The sequence below is a fragment of the Vanacampus margaritifer genome, chromosome 2 (genome assembly GCF_051991255.1).
Source record: "Vanacampus margaritifer isolate UIUO_Vmar chromosome 2, RoL_Vmar_1.0, whole genome shotgun sequence".
Classification (NCBI taxonomy): domain Eukaryota; kingdom Metazoa; phylum Chordata; class Actinopteri; order Syngnathiformes; family Syngnathidae; genus Vanacampus; species Vanacampus margaritifer.
Window position 1 is genome coordinate 33,183,078 of NC_135433.1, and position 16,403 is coordinate 33,199,480.

A 16,403-nucleotide genomic window follows, 5' to 3' on the forward strand; every position below is an offset into this window, starting at 1 on the left:
ACAAAAGCCCAAGTGGAGCCCTGTGGGCTTTCTCCCCTATGGCATAACCCCGACTTTCGAATTAACAACCAATCGTTTTATTTAGGTGTGTGGGAGCAGAAAGGAATTACACATCTCCACCATCTCTTCTCAGATAACATGTTTATATCATATACATCCTTGCTCCAAAAATACAAAATAACAAATGGAAATTTTTTACATTATCTGCAAGTTAAAAATATGATAAAGAAACAAATTCCAACACTTCAGGGTACACTCCAACCACCTGTTTTAGCTAAAGATATTAACAAGCTTTCTCCGACAACAACAAAAAAACTTTCAAAAATATATAAGTTACTTTCATATACGGATAAAATGTCTTTACCCATCTCAAAATGGGAGACAGACTTGTCTATAGCACCGGAATCTGACTTTTGGATTCAAGTTTGTGAAAACGCATTTAAAATGACAAAACACACACATTTACAATTAATCCAATATCAAATTATCCATAGAACATACATTACTCAATATATGATAAAGAAAATGGGACTCTCAGACTCTGACATTTGCCTCCAGTGTTTACAAAACACTACAGACACTTATGTTCATGCTTTATGGTTATGCATTCTGGTTATGTATTTTTGGACTAAAGTCTTAGAAAAACTTTCCGCTATCTTGGACTGTAGGATACCTTTATCTCCAAACTTGTGTTTGCTAGGTGACCTAACAACAACTGACTTACCACATAAACAATTTCAATCTACACTTGTAGCCCTTACTATCACAAAAAAAACAATTCTTGTTAACTGGAAAAATAAACAAACTCTGAATATCGACCAATGGTCTAACCTCCTCATAAATCACATTTTAATGGAAAAAATATCTGCCTCAAATAAAAACCAAATATCAAAATTTTTAGAAACATGGTCTACGTATATAGAATTTTTTAACCTAATTCTGGTTACTTAATTCTGTCTGTTAGCGAGAGCCACTACATCGTGATAGCTTACATTGATGTTTCTGCATTTGGCAATTTATTATTATATTATATTATTAGTATGGGATTTTTTTTAATGGGCTTTAGGTGAACTGATGAATACACACACGCTCGCTCGCACGCACGCACGCACGCACGCACGCACGCACGCACGCACACCCACACATACACATACACATACTCGCCCACATACAAAAAAAGTGTGTATATATATATATATATATATATATATGTGTATATGTATATATATGTATATATATTTTAAAAAAAAAAAGAGAAAAAAAACATTTTATTTTTTTTATTTTTTAAAAAAAGGAGAGCAATGATTATGTCAAATCGAATGAACAATACTGAGCTCTAGAAAAAAAAATACAAAAAAAAAAAGAAAAAATATATATATATATTAAAAAAAAAAGAGAGAAAAAAAAGGAGAGCAATGATGATAACATGTCAAATCGGTAAAATTACCGAATGAACAATACTGAGCACTCCAGAAAAAAAAAGGATGGATGGATAGATAGATAGATAGATAGATAGATAGATAGATAGATAGATAGATAGATAGATAGATAGATAGATAGATAGATAGATAGATAGATAGATAGATAGATAGATAGATAGATAGATAGATAGATAGATAGATACATAGATAGATAGATACATAGATAGATAGATACATAGATAGATAGAAATGTAAAGTAATCTCGTACTTGCAAGACAACAACTGTGCAGGTGATCTTGTTGTAGCCTTGAAACATTCCAGACTGTGTCACTCGCTGGCCGTCATACACCATCATTCCAATCGTACCAAATACAAACCCGAACAAACCTTTAGGAAACAAATGATCGTGTTGATTTGTTTGTCCCTTTTTGTTTGAGTGAGATCACCTCATCTTAAACTCACATCCACACTCTCAGAATCTTTAGCGTTAACAATGGAAGTAGCTTTTAAGCTTGCAGAAGTCGTATTATATAATAGCTGTGCAGTGAAGAACACACAGTGACCTACTCTGGTTGTTTTGTATCTACTACACATATGTAGCCATAGTTCACTGTATTATTAACAGCATTGTAATGTTTATTATTTCGTCTGCAGTCAATCACCACAAGGCAACATACTTTCTGAAGCAATGACTGGCAATTTATTTACATCTTCGAATGACAAGTCCATCTATATGGCTTATCATAAATAAATTTAAAAAAAGCCACCGACAAATAAGAAAACTTCTCACCCAGCTGTATGTTGCGAACCCACAAACTCTGTTTAGTCTCTTTGAGAATCTTCTCAAAGTAAACTCCAGCAAAGCCACTGGAAATGCATGCCATCAGCACAGCCATCAGACCCACAAATTGGATGCTGCCGGAGAGGACTTTCTGCTCGGAATCTCCTCCAGTCGCCATGGGCCACTTGAACATAAACAAAATCAGATTAATTTGTGGCTACACTCAATATGTAAAGTCACTTGAGCACCCACACACGAGTGTTTCTACAGTTTTGAGTGGCTACCTGCACTAAAGTGACTCCAGCCATAAGGAGGAGAAGGGAGAGCCATTGATAGGAACCCAGCCTCCTGCCCAACATGGAGACGGAGAACAGCGCTGTGGTCAAAATCTTCAGCTGGTACGTGACCTAAATAAAATGAAAATCACACTTGTTACTCTATCCTGGATGGTCTCGTTAGTAGTTGTATTTTGGACAAGCTTAGTTTTATCTTTGGATTGAATTTTTGACTTCTGCATTTCAAGACCCCCAAGGATAACATAGAAAAACATACATAAAAAAAAAAACTTTTCCCAGAACCCTGCCTGTAAGTCTTCTTTTGCAACAGAACAATAAACTACGAAATGTTACGTGTGTCGAAAATGTTAACACTATGAGTTACTGTAAATGTGTTTCATGTGTGTGGGCATTTCTTCACTTGACCTTATCGACATTTTATTAGTGCATGTGAAAGGGTAACAGTTGTAAACTTTGGGTTACTTTCTGAAAATATCAGGTATCGGCGGATTGATTAAACCTTGATAACAAAGCTTTATCATACGCTAAGTATAGTCTTAAAATATACTAGCAAGGAGGGAAGGGCTGACCTGAACTTGGGTTAAATGATGATGACAGCTACAGCTAAGGGCTGACCACCTATGGTCACTTCTCAATCTCCCAAATCTAAAAAAAAAAGAAAGAAAGAAAAAAAAAGAACTACAACATATACATGAGCCACCATCAGTATAGGGAATAACAGCGTTTAATTAACCCTGGGCGTTATTTGACCATTTTTTTGCTTTTTGTTGGTTCTGACCAAGCCATTTCAAAATAAAATAACGCCCAGGGATTAACCTAACGGAGTAAGGTAACTCTGTTGTGTTTTTGTTTTGTGTTTTCATAAACGGACTAATCTAACAAATTATTTTCCCCATATTTGAAACGACGTTATCGTGATTGTATGAGAAATGTGTTGCGTTACAATTTATTAGTTTCAAGGCTCGAAGTAATCTTACAAGACGTTGTGCGGTGACAGGCTCTGAAATGTAATTTGCGCACAGTTAAGAGGCAATGTTGTTGTCGGACCTGTCACAATAAAAGTGTCTTGAGAGCTGAAATGTGTAGTGACTTTTATTTTGAAGCGTGTCATAACGTGACGGACATGTCGTCCTCTTCCCTTCAGTACCTTAAGGCTTAGCATATTTTAGCATTTTAGCAAAGAGTCCACGTCCTCGCCTGGAACTGTTTTGACAACTTTGAAAAGAGTGACATGATGTTCCACCAAGAACCACATTGCGACTCCACAAGCACCAGAACAGCGATAAAGATACCAGTAAGTAATAGCCACACGCCTAGTGTAATTAAAAGCTCCAACAATTGTATTTCTCTTATTTCACGAGTGCTAAACACGTGAAAAGTGTTGAAATATGCTCACACTCATGGAGGCGATGGAGTGACATTTGTATGTGAATGAAGCATGTTAAGCCTAGAGTTGGGCAGTTTTCTGACGTAAATCAATCATTAAACACGTCTTTATATGTGTAGAATTGAAGATATATCACCATACTCTCATATTTGAAAGTGTTCAAAAGTACATGTTTTTCAGAGCGACCAAGTGGAAGTTGATGATTCTGAGGAGTAAATAAATATAGCAGTAAGTTATGGTTATGATTTTGGCCATGATAGCATTAAGCACTGTATATTTTAATAGCATTGGCAATTTATTTGATCTATTATTGATCATTTTTGCCAGCAATAATCAAAAAATTGCCCTTGAAATCTTGGAGGGACTGGCTAGGACTGTCTACAAATTACCTATAGATGACATATGTGCCACAAATATAAATATGTGCCGTTTTATTTTTTATTATTATTCTGATTGCTGTGGTAACTGGCAGTGGTAGAACATTCATCACCACTCCAAATTTAATAAATTATTATTATTATTATATAATATGTTATACGGAGTGAGTGTGACATAAATAATCACAACAATAAATGAAAATACCCTATATAGCCTGGACTTAATTTGAATTCCTTTTATAAAAATATAATGATAATAATAATAATAATAATATATATTAAAAAAATAAACTAATTGTTTGATATAATACATCTTTTTAAAAAGTGAAAATAGTTACTTTGCCTGGTAACGAGTTACTTTTATTATGAAGTAATTCAATTACTAACTCAGTTACTTTTTTAAGCAAGTAATGAGTAACTATAACTAATTACTTTTTTAAAGTAATGTTCCCAACACTGGCCACCATAAAGACTGCAAAATCACTTATTGCACTTTCATTTGTGGAGGCATTTTGTTGTTATTTTGGGTGTAATTTCACTCTTGGCCGATAAATGGCAGATGGCTATTTTGTTTTACACTGTAATTTTGACAAAAGAAGAAAACAGGAAGTATTTCAGGCCTACTCTAGTTTGTTTATTGATAGTCACTCTCCTTCATTCCTGTTTTTTTATGCCTACAGAAAGCAATGGCTGTTGGTTAATTTTATAGGTGAGGCAAGGAAGCTTTATTTAGATCACACATTTCATACACAAGAAACCAGTATGCTCCCATCTGTCTGTCTTAAGGCGAGAGGCAAGGTACACCCTGAACTGGGCAGGGCACAAATAGACAACAACAAAAACATTCACCTTCACATTCACTCCTACTGAAAATTTTGAGTCTTGCACAGGGGTGAAAGTGGCTAAAATTTCTTTCCGGAACTCCCTGACCTGAAGGTCGCTGCGCAGCCAGAATGTTTTTTTTTTTTTTTTTAATGATGTACAAAAACACCGACGTGCACACATCGACGTGACTCTTCAGATACACAGAGACCGGAGCTGGTGGGGTTTTGACAGTTGCCATCATATTTTCGGACCGGAACGATTTTTTTTTTACCGGAACACAGTTCCGGACTGTTCCGGCCCACTTTCACTCCTAGTCTTCCGGCAAACCAATATGATTTTAAAAATGCTTTGAAAGATCTTGATCATAGGTATGGGAAAGTAGCATAGTTTTTAACCCGGATTTAAAAACATTTATACTTGGTTCTGATTTCACTTCTGTTGGCAGCTTATTCCATTTGCGTGCAGCGTAACAGCTACATGCTGATTCACTATGCATGTTTGCTTTGAACTCTGGGTTCCACTAATTGACCCGAGTCTGAGTTTTATAATAGTTGATGGTTTGTTTGTTTTTATTATTGAACTTTATCCACAAACCACCAAATTGTACATTGCCAATTAATGTGTAGATCTATGCATGTAGACATTTTCGCAAATAGACAGCCAACAAAAGATTTACTTGGTTGTGTCATTTCTTAGTTGCTGGATGGACACCCAAATATTTATATGCAAGCAATTAAAAAGTAAATTTTCCATAATAAGTCTTCTTTAAAACATTTACTCCCCCTCAAGATAGTGCAGGGTAGCCACACACAAACACGGTCGACTGTTGCAGTGAACTGGCACGAGTGTAACCTGATAGGTGGCTGCGTCCAGGTTGGATAAGGCAACATAGAGTAGATTGTTCTGCAGCGTGTAGATACCCGCAGGAATGGCCAGCTTCATGGTCTCCAGAGGTTTTCTCACAATCTCGTCCTTCAACAGCTGGTTCATGGCCCGCACACTGAAATCTACCCGACACAGAGAGAGTCTTGTCAGCCAGACATGGAACGAAGACACAGTCAGGTACTGAGGAACTCATACTACAAATATCTTATTTTTATCACAGAGCTTACATTCCACACCCACCTGTGATAGACAGAAATAAGCAACCATATTTACTTTATTATTTAGATGTACTTTAAAGCTTCATGCATTATACCAATTGCAAAACATGCATACGAGGAGCAAGTATTAGCTTACCGATATGGCGAGGGACGACTGTACTCACTGTTCTCCATGAAGACCAGAAGGGTGCAGACGATGATCTTGATCACCTCGGCGGACACCACAGCAGACGAGGCGAGGTAACGGGGTGCATCTTCCTTCAAAGTGCGGGAGTAGCGCATGGTGAGCACCAGTGAGGTGGTCTGTAACACCAGAACCCCCAGAGACAGATTCTTCAGCCTCCTGGAATGTATGGAGGACACCATGGTGGAGGACTCTTCCTGGCGGGATTCTGAAGAGTCCTTGGGGAAAAGTCAAGAATGAAAAAAAACTCTTACACATGATGCCCACTTATGTCAAATGACAATCAACTCTACATATGAGTCCAAGAGCAATAGGATACTGGAACTAATTAGAATATTTATTGGTTATTAAATGGTAGTTAACCCGTACATAATGTTCGGGTCACCAGACACGTACCATCTGGGTTGAAGGCAGTCACCAAGTGTTCACTTAACAGCTGTGATTACTAACTTTACATCATCCGCTAATGAAGGTCTGCTTGCAGTTCCTCAAGACCATACTTTGGTGCTTTGACCTCCAGCAAATCAGTTTTTTTCTCACGCCATGTCAAGTACTGTGCTCTATTAAGTGACCACCTTGTTCAATCAGATGGGATTTTAATTGTTGATGTCTTCTCCTCTTGTTTCTTAATCATGTGGTTCTTATGTATCTTTTTATTGTATTTTATTTTATATATTTATTTTTATTTGTTCATTTATGAACATTATTTTATTTTAGGACTTACATGTTTTATATTGTTTTACACGGTACTCCTCAGTTGGGTTGTGGGATTCCTGTATTGCCTCGGATTATCCTTGCCTTTGGGTTAACATCCTTTTTATGTGTTTATGTGTGTTTCTACGTATATGTGCATGTATGTATTTGTCTATTTTGCTTTAGTAGTTGTTTGCATTTTATGATCTGGATTTATTATTTATTGTAGTTGGTTTGTCAGACCACCTTGTAAACACTTGTTTTTAAAAGTGCTATACAAATAAAGTTTTATTATTATTATTATTATTATTATTATTCACTTTTACAATGTAACGAGTACACTTGTGACCATCCGCAGTCTTGAGGGTTCCTCTACAAGGGGGCACAAATTCCCCATACAAACGACAACAACAACAACGGTGACAGGTCTTGCCTTTATCCCGTCGAAAACCATACCAGGTAGCAAATTGTTGTTTTGTAACCCTGCCAAAAATCCACTGCTGAATGCCACCTGAGGAAAATCACTCTCAAGCAAAACAAAGACAAGCTTGTTCCATTTTGTTCCATTTTCAGTAGGTTGGATTATTTTTATGGGGTTTTGATAGGTCTGATTGAAATAAAAAACAAAACAACAACAACAACAACAGTAAGTGGTCCCGAAAACAGCAGCAACGTACAGTGACAGGTAGAACAATTAAATGCTCCCCATTTAAGGCTCACCTGAATCATAACAAAAATCCTTCATGACAACCCAATTACTTTTTATACTGTAATAGATCAGCCAAGACAAACTAACACTCATCAGCCACAATGCTATAGTTATATAGTGTCATTGGAATGGCTTACATGTTCTGACTGCAACATCTTCTGTCTGCGCTCAAACTCCCTCCATCCACTTGCTCGTCTCTTTATCAAGCCACCTCATACCATGTAGTTGCCTATTAAGAGAAACTGCACACACAAGAACAGGATATTTTTACCTCAAAGCCTGCAGTAACATTTCCTCCAGCCTTTAAAACAGGTCAAACCTGACTCATGGTAGTGGTGGCGTGAACTGGTTGATTTCCCTGTTTCTTTCATGAAGTAAACATATTTTTAGCTTCTCATTAAAAGATGGCAGAAGAGAGCGCACTTGAGTCCATTGAGTTTTGGTTTACAATGATATGATTTCCAGTGAGATAGGTATCCTGCTGGTTAAAAAAAAAAAAGAATAAGAAAAAAGTAGCATTTAGACAGAATAAGAGGTGTGGCTTGTATACACACTGACCTCCTTATGTTGCATTTCTGTTCAACAGCACACAATGCCCCTAGTGTACAGTATGTTTATGTGTGTGTGTGTGTCCAATAACACTTCCCAACAAACTCTCCCCTCACCTTCTCTTTCCATAGGGTTAGGGTTATTGAAAACACGCTCAATGTGACCGTGAAACAGCACACCCATCATCAGTCTGCATAACATGTCATCAGATGGAAGACTCGACAAAATACTTAAACTCTCCAGTTAGTTTGCCACATATTAACTCATAACAAGTTCCTAATTATAGACCACACTTAATTTGAATTGCAGATTTGAAAATGAGTTAGATCAAACATTTCCTGTTAATGTGAAACTGTTTCTGTGGTTCTGCTACTGTGCTGTACTATCAAGCTCTAGTATTTCAAATTTCTTCCTCCATTGAAATGAATAGGGATGCAATTAATCCGTTCCAGCCTAACGCAACACACTTTTTTTTTAATATTTTTTATTTTTTTTTACAAGGAAAATAACACTCTATTTGACACAATCAAATAGAACGTTTTTATTTTTATTTTATTTTTATTAATTTTTTTTTAAAGAAACAGTTAATTTGTTAGGGCTCCTTCTGGTGTGCGCAAAGACGATTTCCACAACTATTGTTAGTCACGCTACAAATAGTATTAATAATATATCCTGCGAATATTGTTATACTGTATATAACGTAATTGTAGTGACTTCTGTTGTTAAATATTACATAGAAACACTGCCATCAGTTTTAAAATTATTGGGACACTAAAATCCACTTGTTCTTCTCCATCGCCTTAGCTAAGATTGCTTTGGCTTGACAGAGATTAAGCTACCTGTTAAAACCTGCGTTAATTTGCATTAAAGGGAGTTGACTTAAACAAATATTGAACCTTGGGACATCACCCGGATGTAAATCCTTGAGCAGTGATTCCCAACAAGTGAGACAGGACCTATTAAGGGTGGGTTGCGGACAGGTAGTAAAAAATTACAGGTGGTGCTTAGTTTACGACAGTTTAATGAACTAGTTCCACACTAGAAGGCAGGTTCAGATACAGTCATAGTCACTGTCACTTTTCATTGGATTGTTTTATTTTTATGGCCTACCACTGTTATTCATACATACAAATGATGACTAGAATTATGAATGTAATACTGTTTGCATAGGTTTAGTGATACAGCCCGTCCCAACTTTTTTAGGTTACGTAAACTCAGGATCCCCTGAACAGTAATGCCAAAGTAAAATAAAGCATCATTTTGGTGGCATCTTCGTGCCAATGAACGGTTTAAGTGGGTTGAGGAGTTCATTTAGAAAAAAGTAGTCCTTTGCAACCATCTTGTGGCAACTCAAAGCCATTACAATACAGAACAACCCTTTTCCAAATTACTCGCTATATGCGGCAGGGCTCGGTCCCTATTCTTTTCACTCTGTACCACATCGAATCCTACATGGATCATGTTAGGTCAAGGCCAGGGAGTGTAAATGCTCTCCGCAAACAAATTCAGTGCAGCTCAGCCGCTGGCTACATACATCCTATCCTGGCTTTTGTCACAATGCAAACCTTGTCTAACTATCAGTGCAGGTGAAAAGAAGACTAGTGTGGTAGAAAGGCAACTTCCAGTGGCATTCAAACCGAATATGAATTAAGCAGTGTTGCACTTTCCTCAAAAGAAGAGATCAGTGCTAAGACATTTATTTACTATATGGTACATGCTCATTGTCATTTTCTTAATATGGTGCTCATAAAGGTGCTTTGACCATATAAGTGTGTGTAGTTTAAATCTATACTGTATGTGATAATCATGATTACAAAAGGCTATTTTTTAACTTAATTTGTTTAAACACTTCTTTACATTTAACAATGTATAATAATAGGTTTATGTAAGTGGCTGGACATTAAAAAAAAAAAAATCCAATAGGACAAAAATGGGTTTTATTAACATTTGTATATGAAAACTTAAACAGTTAAATATTCAACTGAGTTGTTTTACCTGGAGGAGGAAAATGTTGAGACGCTCATTCACTGGACTGTGGCTTGTCTTCTTCTCTTTACCAAAATGTAGCTTAAAAAGTTAATGTGCCTTCCATCGTGGGTAGCCAAATGCTCTAATACTCTCACACACACGCTCTTTAGAGTCTTTTTGGACGGCGAGATGGAGCCTCCCTCCCTCTCTTGAAATCCGGGATGAATGAGCCCTACTGTCAGTCATACAGTGAGGAGAGGCGCCCTCTACTGGACACATTTATATTTCATTCTTTGACGTTCTTGATGGCCATCTTAAAGTAGCACTGAGGAACTTTTCAACCTTAATAAAATATTTTCATAACTCTTCTGATGAAACGTGGACTTAAATCTAGTTGAATGGTATGAATCCCCTTGGCCTGAGGGGGTCAGTGTTAAGATATGTGCTCTCAAAGAGTTAATTGTATTGCTACCCTATTGCATGTATGTATGTTACATAACAGTTTCCTTTAAATTGTGTTCCTACTTACCACTTCTTCCACACTGTCAGACAGGCAGGTTGTGTGCAGTTATTCCTCCGTCATTACAACAGTATTTTACCGGTTTGTTGATCCTGAAACTAGTCGGACGCAATACTACTGCTGTGTAGTACCACTCTGCCAACAGGTTATGGGGCTCAGGATCCGACTGAAGCCAAGACTCGACAGGAATAGCAGGACTTTACCACCAGAAAGAAGTCGCAAAGTACCGCGAGTCTGGTGAGCATAACTGCGAAAAAGCAAATGGCTAGCGCAATAAGTCGGCGGCCGACTGAGATCAGTAGCCGCTGGAGTAGACTCCTTTTTGACGGGGATGAGGAAAAACATGGTGCCCAGGAATAAAAACACCAGACCCCGGTTCTGTGTGGATTACAGGACACTCAGTAAGGTGACCAAGAAGGACTGCTACTCGCTCCCATGGATCGACGAGACGTTGGATCTGGTGTCCGGGTCTGCTTGGTTCTAATCGCTTGACCTGCACTGTGGCTACTGGCAGGTCCCGCTCACTGCTGAATCGAGACCTAAGACGGCATTCTGCACAGCCAGAGGACACTGGCAGTTTAAAGTCATGAGTTTTGGGCTATGCAATGTACTAGGGATATTTGAGCGACTGATGGACACAGTGATGGCAAACATTCCCAGACAAAGTTGCTTGGTGTGTTTGGACGATGTTCTTGTCCACGGTGGGTCCAGGCCACACTAGAGGCTCTGAGGCTGGTGCTGGGGAGAATTGCGGCGGATGGACTAAAACTGCACCCAGAAAATTGCCACTTCATGCAGTGAGAGGTGGAGTTCCTGGGCCACCGAGTGAACGGTGAGTGCATCAGCACGCTGGAGGAGAAGATCAGCGCCATCAAAGACTAGCCAGCCCTGAGAGACCATAAGCAGCTGAAGAGCTTCCTCGAGCTAGCCTCATACTACAGGCGGTTCGTGAAGGGATTTTCTTGCATTGGGGCACCCCTGTTCCGCCTTCTCCAGGATAACCAACCCTTCACTGGGACGTTGGACTGTGAGGAGGCGTTCTCCAGCCTGAAAAGGGCCCTCATGGACGCTCCTGTTCTCATCCCGCCGGACCCAGCATTGCCTTTTGTGCTGGACACGGACGCTAGCAACATCGGCAAAGGGGCGGTGCTGTTGCAGGCGGGTGCGGAGGGTAAGCGGAGTGGTGGCCTACTTTAGCTGCATTTCCAATAAGAGTGAACGACGCTACTGCGTCACAAGGTGCAAATTGCTGGCACTTGTCCTGGCCGTACGCCATTTCAATGATTACTTATGTGGCGTGCCCTTCACCATCAGTACAGACCACGCCACAATGCAGTGGTTGATGTCATTCAAGGAACCAGAAGGCCAAGTGGCATGGTGGCTGGAGGAGCTACAAGCATTCCATTTCACTGTGGTGTATCGGGTTGGGGCTCAGCACACCAATGCTGATGCTCTTTCTTGGAGGCCATGTGCTGTGGATGGCTGCAGTTATTGTGTGTGTGTGTGTGTGTGGGGAGGGGTTGATGTGATGATGGGGATGGGGATGAGGATGGGGACGAGGATGGGTGGTGGGGCACTCTTGAACAGCTGAAGCTGTACATCGAGCAAGAATTGGAAATAAATCCGCCTACAAAGCTTAAACAAGTAGTGTCCTCCGTTCTCAAATGTTTCCCGACTGTTGTTAAAAGAAAAGGAGATGTAACCGGGTGGTAAACATGACGCCGTCACAGCTTTTTTGAAATGTGCAATTAGGTTTGTATTTAAACCTTTAAGCCTGTACCTATTTTTCATATACTCCTTCTGAAGTGAACAGACACGACACACTGATTACAAACTTAAACTCGTATGACATAGTGTTGGAAAATCATTTACCACTTTATTGCTGCTTACATACAATAAATTCCAAAACATCTGCTTCTGTTACTGGTTATCTCACTACTGTTGGAAGAGTTACCTGGTAACATTACTTCACATTTTATCCAGAGGAGATTTTTCTTTTTCCTCTTCATTTTGAAACATCTACCAACTGCAGCCCTCTATCGCAACTGATGGGGGAGGAGCCAGAGAGAAGAAATGTTTTTGGTGGGCTGGAGGTTGAAGGGATCTTTGGAGATAAGAGACCCTTCGCCGTGACACTGCAGGACCACGAAACCCTGGAGGAGAGGGAAAAGTTTACGGTAATATACAGCATGCATCCTTGTCTAACTGAATATTATTGTAGCTGTCACTTTATTTGCAGATTGTGACCATCAGATGCTATTAAAACGAACATCCTTTACAAGATCAGAACAAAATACTGTGAAAATCACCTGGTTCGCTAGCTAAAGGAAGCTAAGATTTAAGACTTCATAGTCATAAATGTATTCATCCAAAAAACAAACTGTCTAAGCAAACGCGGCTGTCTCATGGCGTCTTGAAATGCTTGCATAACTTTACAGTACAGTCCAATGACCTTTGTGTCACAGGTTTACAAGATCCTGGTGCTCAGAAGTCAAGGGGACAGCTGGATAATCTTTAGACGATACACAGATTTCTGCAGACTCCAAGACAAGGTCATCCTCTATCGCACATACTGTAGTAGGCTATTCTAAAATCCAAGCCATGGTGGGAAAATCCATATTAAATAACATATTATTTGGGAATATGATACAAAGTACAAAATGTAATCTTAAGTCTTTTGATACGTTAATTTTGGCAGCTCAAGGATTTGTTTCCCAGCGTCCACTTAGTTTTGCCCCCCAAACGTTGGTTCAAAGACAACTACGACGAGGAATTTTTGGATGAGAGGCAGACCGGTTTGCAGAACTTTCTGCACAATCTGACTTATCACAAAGACATCAGCAACTGGTATTGTGTGTATAATTTGTTTTTATTTTTTTTAAACATTTATTTTATTGTTGAAACTAACTCACATAAACTACTTCCATAAAATAAACCTGATTTATTTATTTATTTGTCTCAATGAAAAAAGTCAGCAAAGACGCTGATCCTGCTATGACTCATACAATTTGTAACTCTTGACTTTTGTTTTCCCAGTGTTGCTGTCAGGCAGTTTCTTTGTATGACTGATTCACCAGGTCCATTTGACAGTCTGGAAGAAAGCAGGGTTCGATATTTTTTACCTCATTATTTTCACCTGTCTATTATACTTACTCTTGTCTGCACAGTTTTCAACCCGCAAAATGACAACAACAAAAACAAACAAAAAAAATACTTGGTTCATACTGTGTATATTATGGACACATTTTAAATTTAAGTGCCTTTATGAATGATATCTATGAAATAAAACGGTTCAGTGTTATGTTACAGTGATCAATTTTAAATGGTTATTATTTAAAAATGTAAAGCAACAACAAAAAACTAAATCGTTTTTGTGACATTACGATCAGTAACCCTACTTTTCTTACAATATTAGCCACTTTATATATATTTATATATACACTTTTTTTTTTTAAGAATTTGATGTTTTGCAGGCTTTCTGTGCCACTTTGGAGGAGAGTAACCATCAACTGCAGAGGGAACTGATGGAAAAGCAGAAAGAAGTTGAACATTTGAGAAAGACCCTAAATGAGAGGACAACCTACATCAACCTTTTGATGAGGAAAGTCCAGCGTGTTTCCTTTCTCACAAAATCTCAATAATCATCACAAAGTGATCACCTTTATGGCTTTGTGGTAACTTTTGTAAATAAATAAATAAAACGTGTTGCTCTCTGCTTCTTTTATTCTCAGTTTTTTTTGATTGATAAATAAAGTTTTCTAATCTGATTAGTTTTTGCGTTTCTTTCACCTCAACTTGCCACTAATGTCCTCCAGGGGGCGCCAGAGCTCCCCACTGCCTTCAGGGCTTCTCAAAACCTTAAGGTGCCGATTGAATGTGTTTTACATCAGAACATGACTCCAGAGTACATTGTTGACACTATTGACAACATGACTAAGCAATTTGATTGTCCTATCTACACAATGGCACAAAGACTTGAAATTCCGATGGAACTGACATATTTACTTCTGAGAGAAGAACGAAGGATTTTGAGAAAGTGAAAGCATTTGAAAGCATTTGCAGAAGATCCATGCTGTTTCGCAAATTTGGAGAATGATTCAAGAAACGTACCAAAGTGACCTTAACAAAGGAAAATTGTCCTATTGAACAAGGTTTTTATTTGGGGGGAAATGGGAATCTAGTCGTGGAAAAAAATGTTCTTTATTTTTCATCCATCCTTTTACTAGCTTTTTCTTGTTTGCTTTGTTTTGTTTTTAGAAGCACTTACCCCATGATGACAACATTTTGCATATGATCAATATGATCATGAAAATACAATACAGTACACATGATCAAGATGACTGGTTTTATGAAACGGCTGGACAATAAAACCCTTTATTTGTTCAAATCTTTTATTAACTATAATGAATCACTACATACTGTAGTTAGTGGAGCAGTGTGTGTGACATGCCAAAATATTGTGCATCCAATGGGAAAATGATACAAAATGAAGGACACACAATTTTGACTCATTGTGCTTCTTTTTGTGCAAAATTTTGGCCACTAATAAGATACCTTATACTGCGACATTATGGTGATGACGGCATTATTCTGATGAGGTGACTAAAGGCACTGACTTGATTGCGATATTGACCCAGATAAGAAGAATAAGGGCATGCATTTATTTTTAGTCATAAGGGTTAGGAGTTGATAGTGTGTGTCCTCCACTTTCTTTCAGTTCAGCGCTTCCTCAGAAGTTTAAGAAATTGTCTGGCAAACACCTTGAGCTAATCTCAAGGCATAACCTGATAACATTGGTCCCATATTTATATAATTTTAATGATATGATATAGAGGTCATTAAGAAAGAAAAACAATGGACATGTCATGTATGGACTATTGTGGGTGTAAATGTGTGGATATGCGCTTTCGTTAATAGTACAGATTCTTCACATCATAAAAATCAAGACGTTTCTCAGACTTTGTTTTTGATCTTCCGTCACGTTTGGCTTCATGTCTGTAAAGATTGATAACATTTTTAGAATGGGGAAATCTTGTCAGAATATCAATCTCAAGCATGTCTTACATCCTGTCTTGTTGAAAATGCCTAATTTTATTTTTATCACCTCTACTGAAATCAGGCAAACTCGATAAGAATTGTTAAGAATCAAGCAAAGTACCTCCAGATGCTCTTTCCCAACAGTGTCCTTGTTGCCAACAAGAAATACAACCTCACACTAAACTACTTTATGGGAATAAATTTCCTCACTCTCATGACTTTGTACTGGCTGCCTTCACCCAGTCAAGTCATCAAAACTCTTACTGGAAGTGATCCAATTTCCCTCATATTGTCAGAAAGTTATTATTTTCCAAATATACAGTGTGTGTTCATCTAGTGTCAAATAGTGACAGGAGGAACATAAAGTTCAAGGTTGAATAAGGGTTTGGAAAGATTGTTTTTACTTCCTTTGTGGGATTAGAAGCTCCATTAATCTTCCTTCAGAAACCTTTGAACTTGAAGTGGATGCATGTTTTTCATTGGACTTGTCATTCTTCGCTGTTTGACGTTTTTATTGGAAACAACCATCAATTCAAACCTGAAAGATGAGCTG

At 38.2% G+C, this 16,403-nt stretch overlaps 2 protein-coding genes across 8 annotated transcripts in view; one reads left to right on the forward strand and one right to left on the reverse strand.

The window, feature by feature from the left end:
* The window catches only part of slc35a3b (solute carrier family 35 member A3b), a 16,460-nt gene extending 8,194 nt beyond the window's left edge, over nt 1–8,266 (reverse strand). For 3 of the 6 annotated variants that reach the window (XM_077559438.1, XM_077559434.1, XM_077559439.1), the window contains exons 1-8: nt 8,096–8,266; nt 7,914–8,018; nt 6,327–6,592; nt 6,008–6,094; nt 3,068–3,143; nt 2,487–2,609; nt 2,212–2,386; nt 1,690–1,808 (exon numbers count right to left, since the gene is read on the reverse strand). In XM_077559438.1, the coding sequence (XP_077415564.1) occupies nt 1,690–1,808; nt 2,212–2,386; nt 2,487–2,609; nt 3,068–3,143; nt 6,008–6,094; nt 6,327–6,592; nt 7,914–7,931 (864 nt within the window). In that variant the 5' untranslated portion in view covers nt 7,932–8,018; nt 8,096–8,266. Of the gene's footprint in view, nt 1–553; nt 1,809–2,211; nt 2,387–2,486; nt 2,610–3,067; nt 3,144–5,939; nt 6,095–6,326; nt 6,593–7,913; nt 8,019–8,095 lie in introns of those variants that run through there. The other 3 variants (XM_077559433.1, XM_077559437.1, XM_077559435.1) reach the window with 3 other exon arrangements.
* LOC144044806 (sorting nexin-16-like) lies at nt 3,645–14,528 on the forward strand. Of its 2 annotated transcripts, none has more exons than XM_077559442.1 (7): nt 3,645–3,792; nt 6,069–6,149; nt 12,846–12,990; nt 13,279–13,365; nt 13,512–13,660; nt 13,850–13,919; nt 14,287–14,528. In XM_077559442.1, the coding sequence occupies exons 2-7, from the start codon at nt 6,076–6,078 to the stop codon at nt 14,452–14,454; spliced, it is 693 nt and encodes a 230-aa protein (XP_077415568.1). In that variant the 5' UTR covers nt 3,645–3,792; nt 6,069–6,075; the 3' UTR covers nt 14,455–14,528. The 2 variants fall into 2 exon arrangements, with proteins under 2 accessions (XP_077415568.1, XP_077415569.1); XM_077559443.1 differs by lacking the exons at nt 3,645–3,792; nt 6,069–6,149 and adding exons at nt 10,801–11,050; nt 11,207–11,984.
* The last annotated feature ends 1,875 nt before the right edge of the window (nt 14,529–16,403 follow it).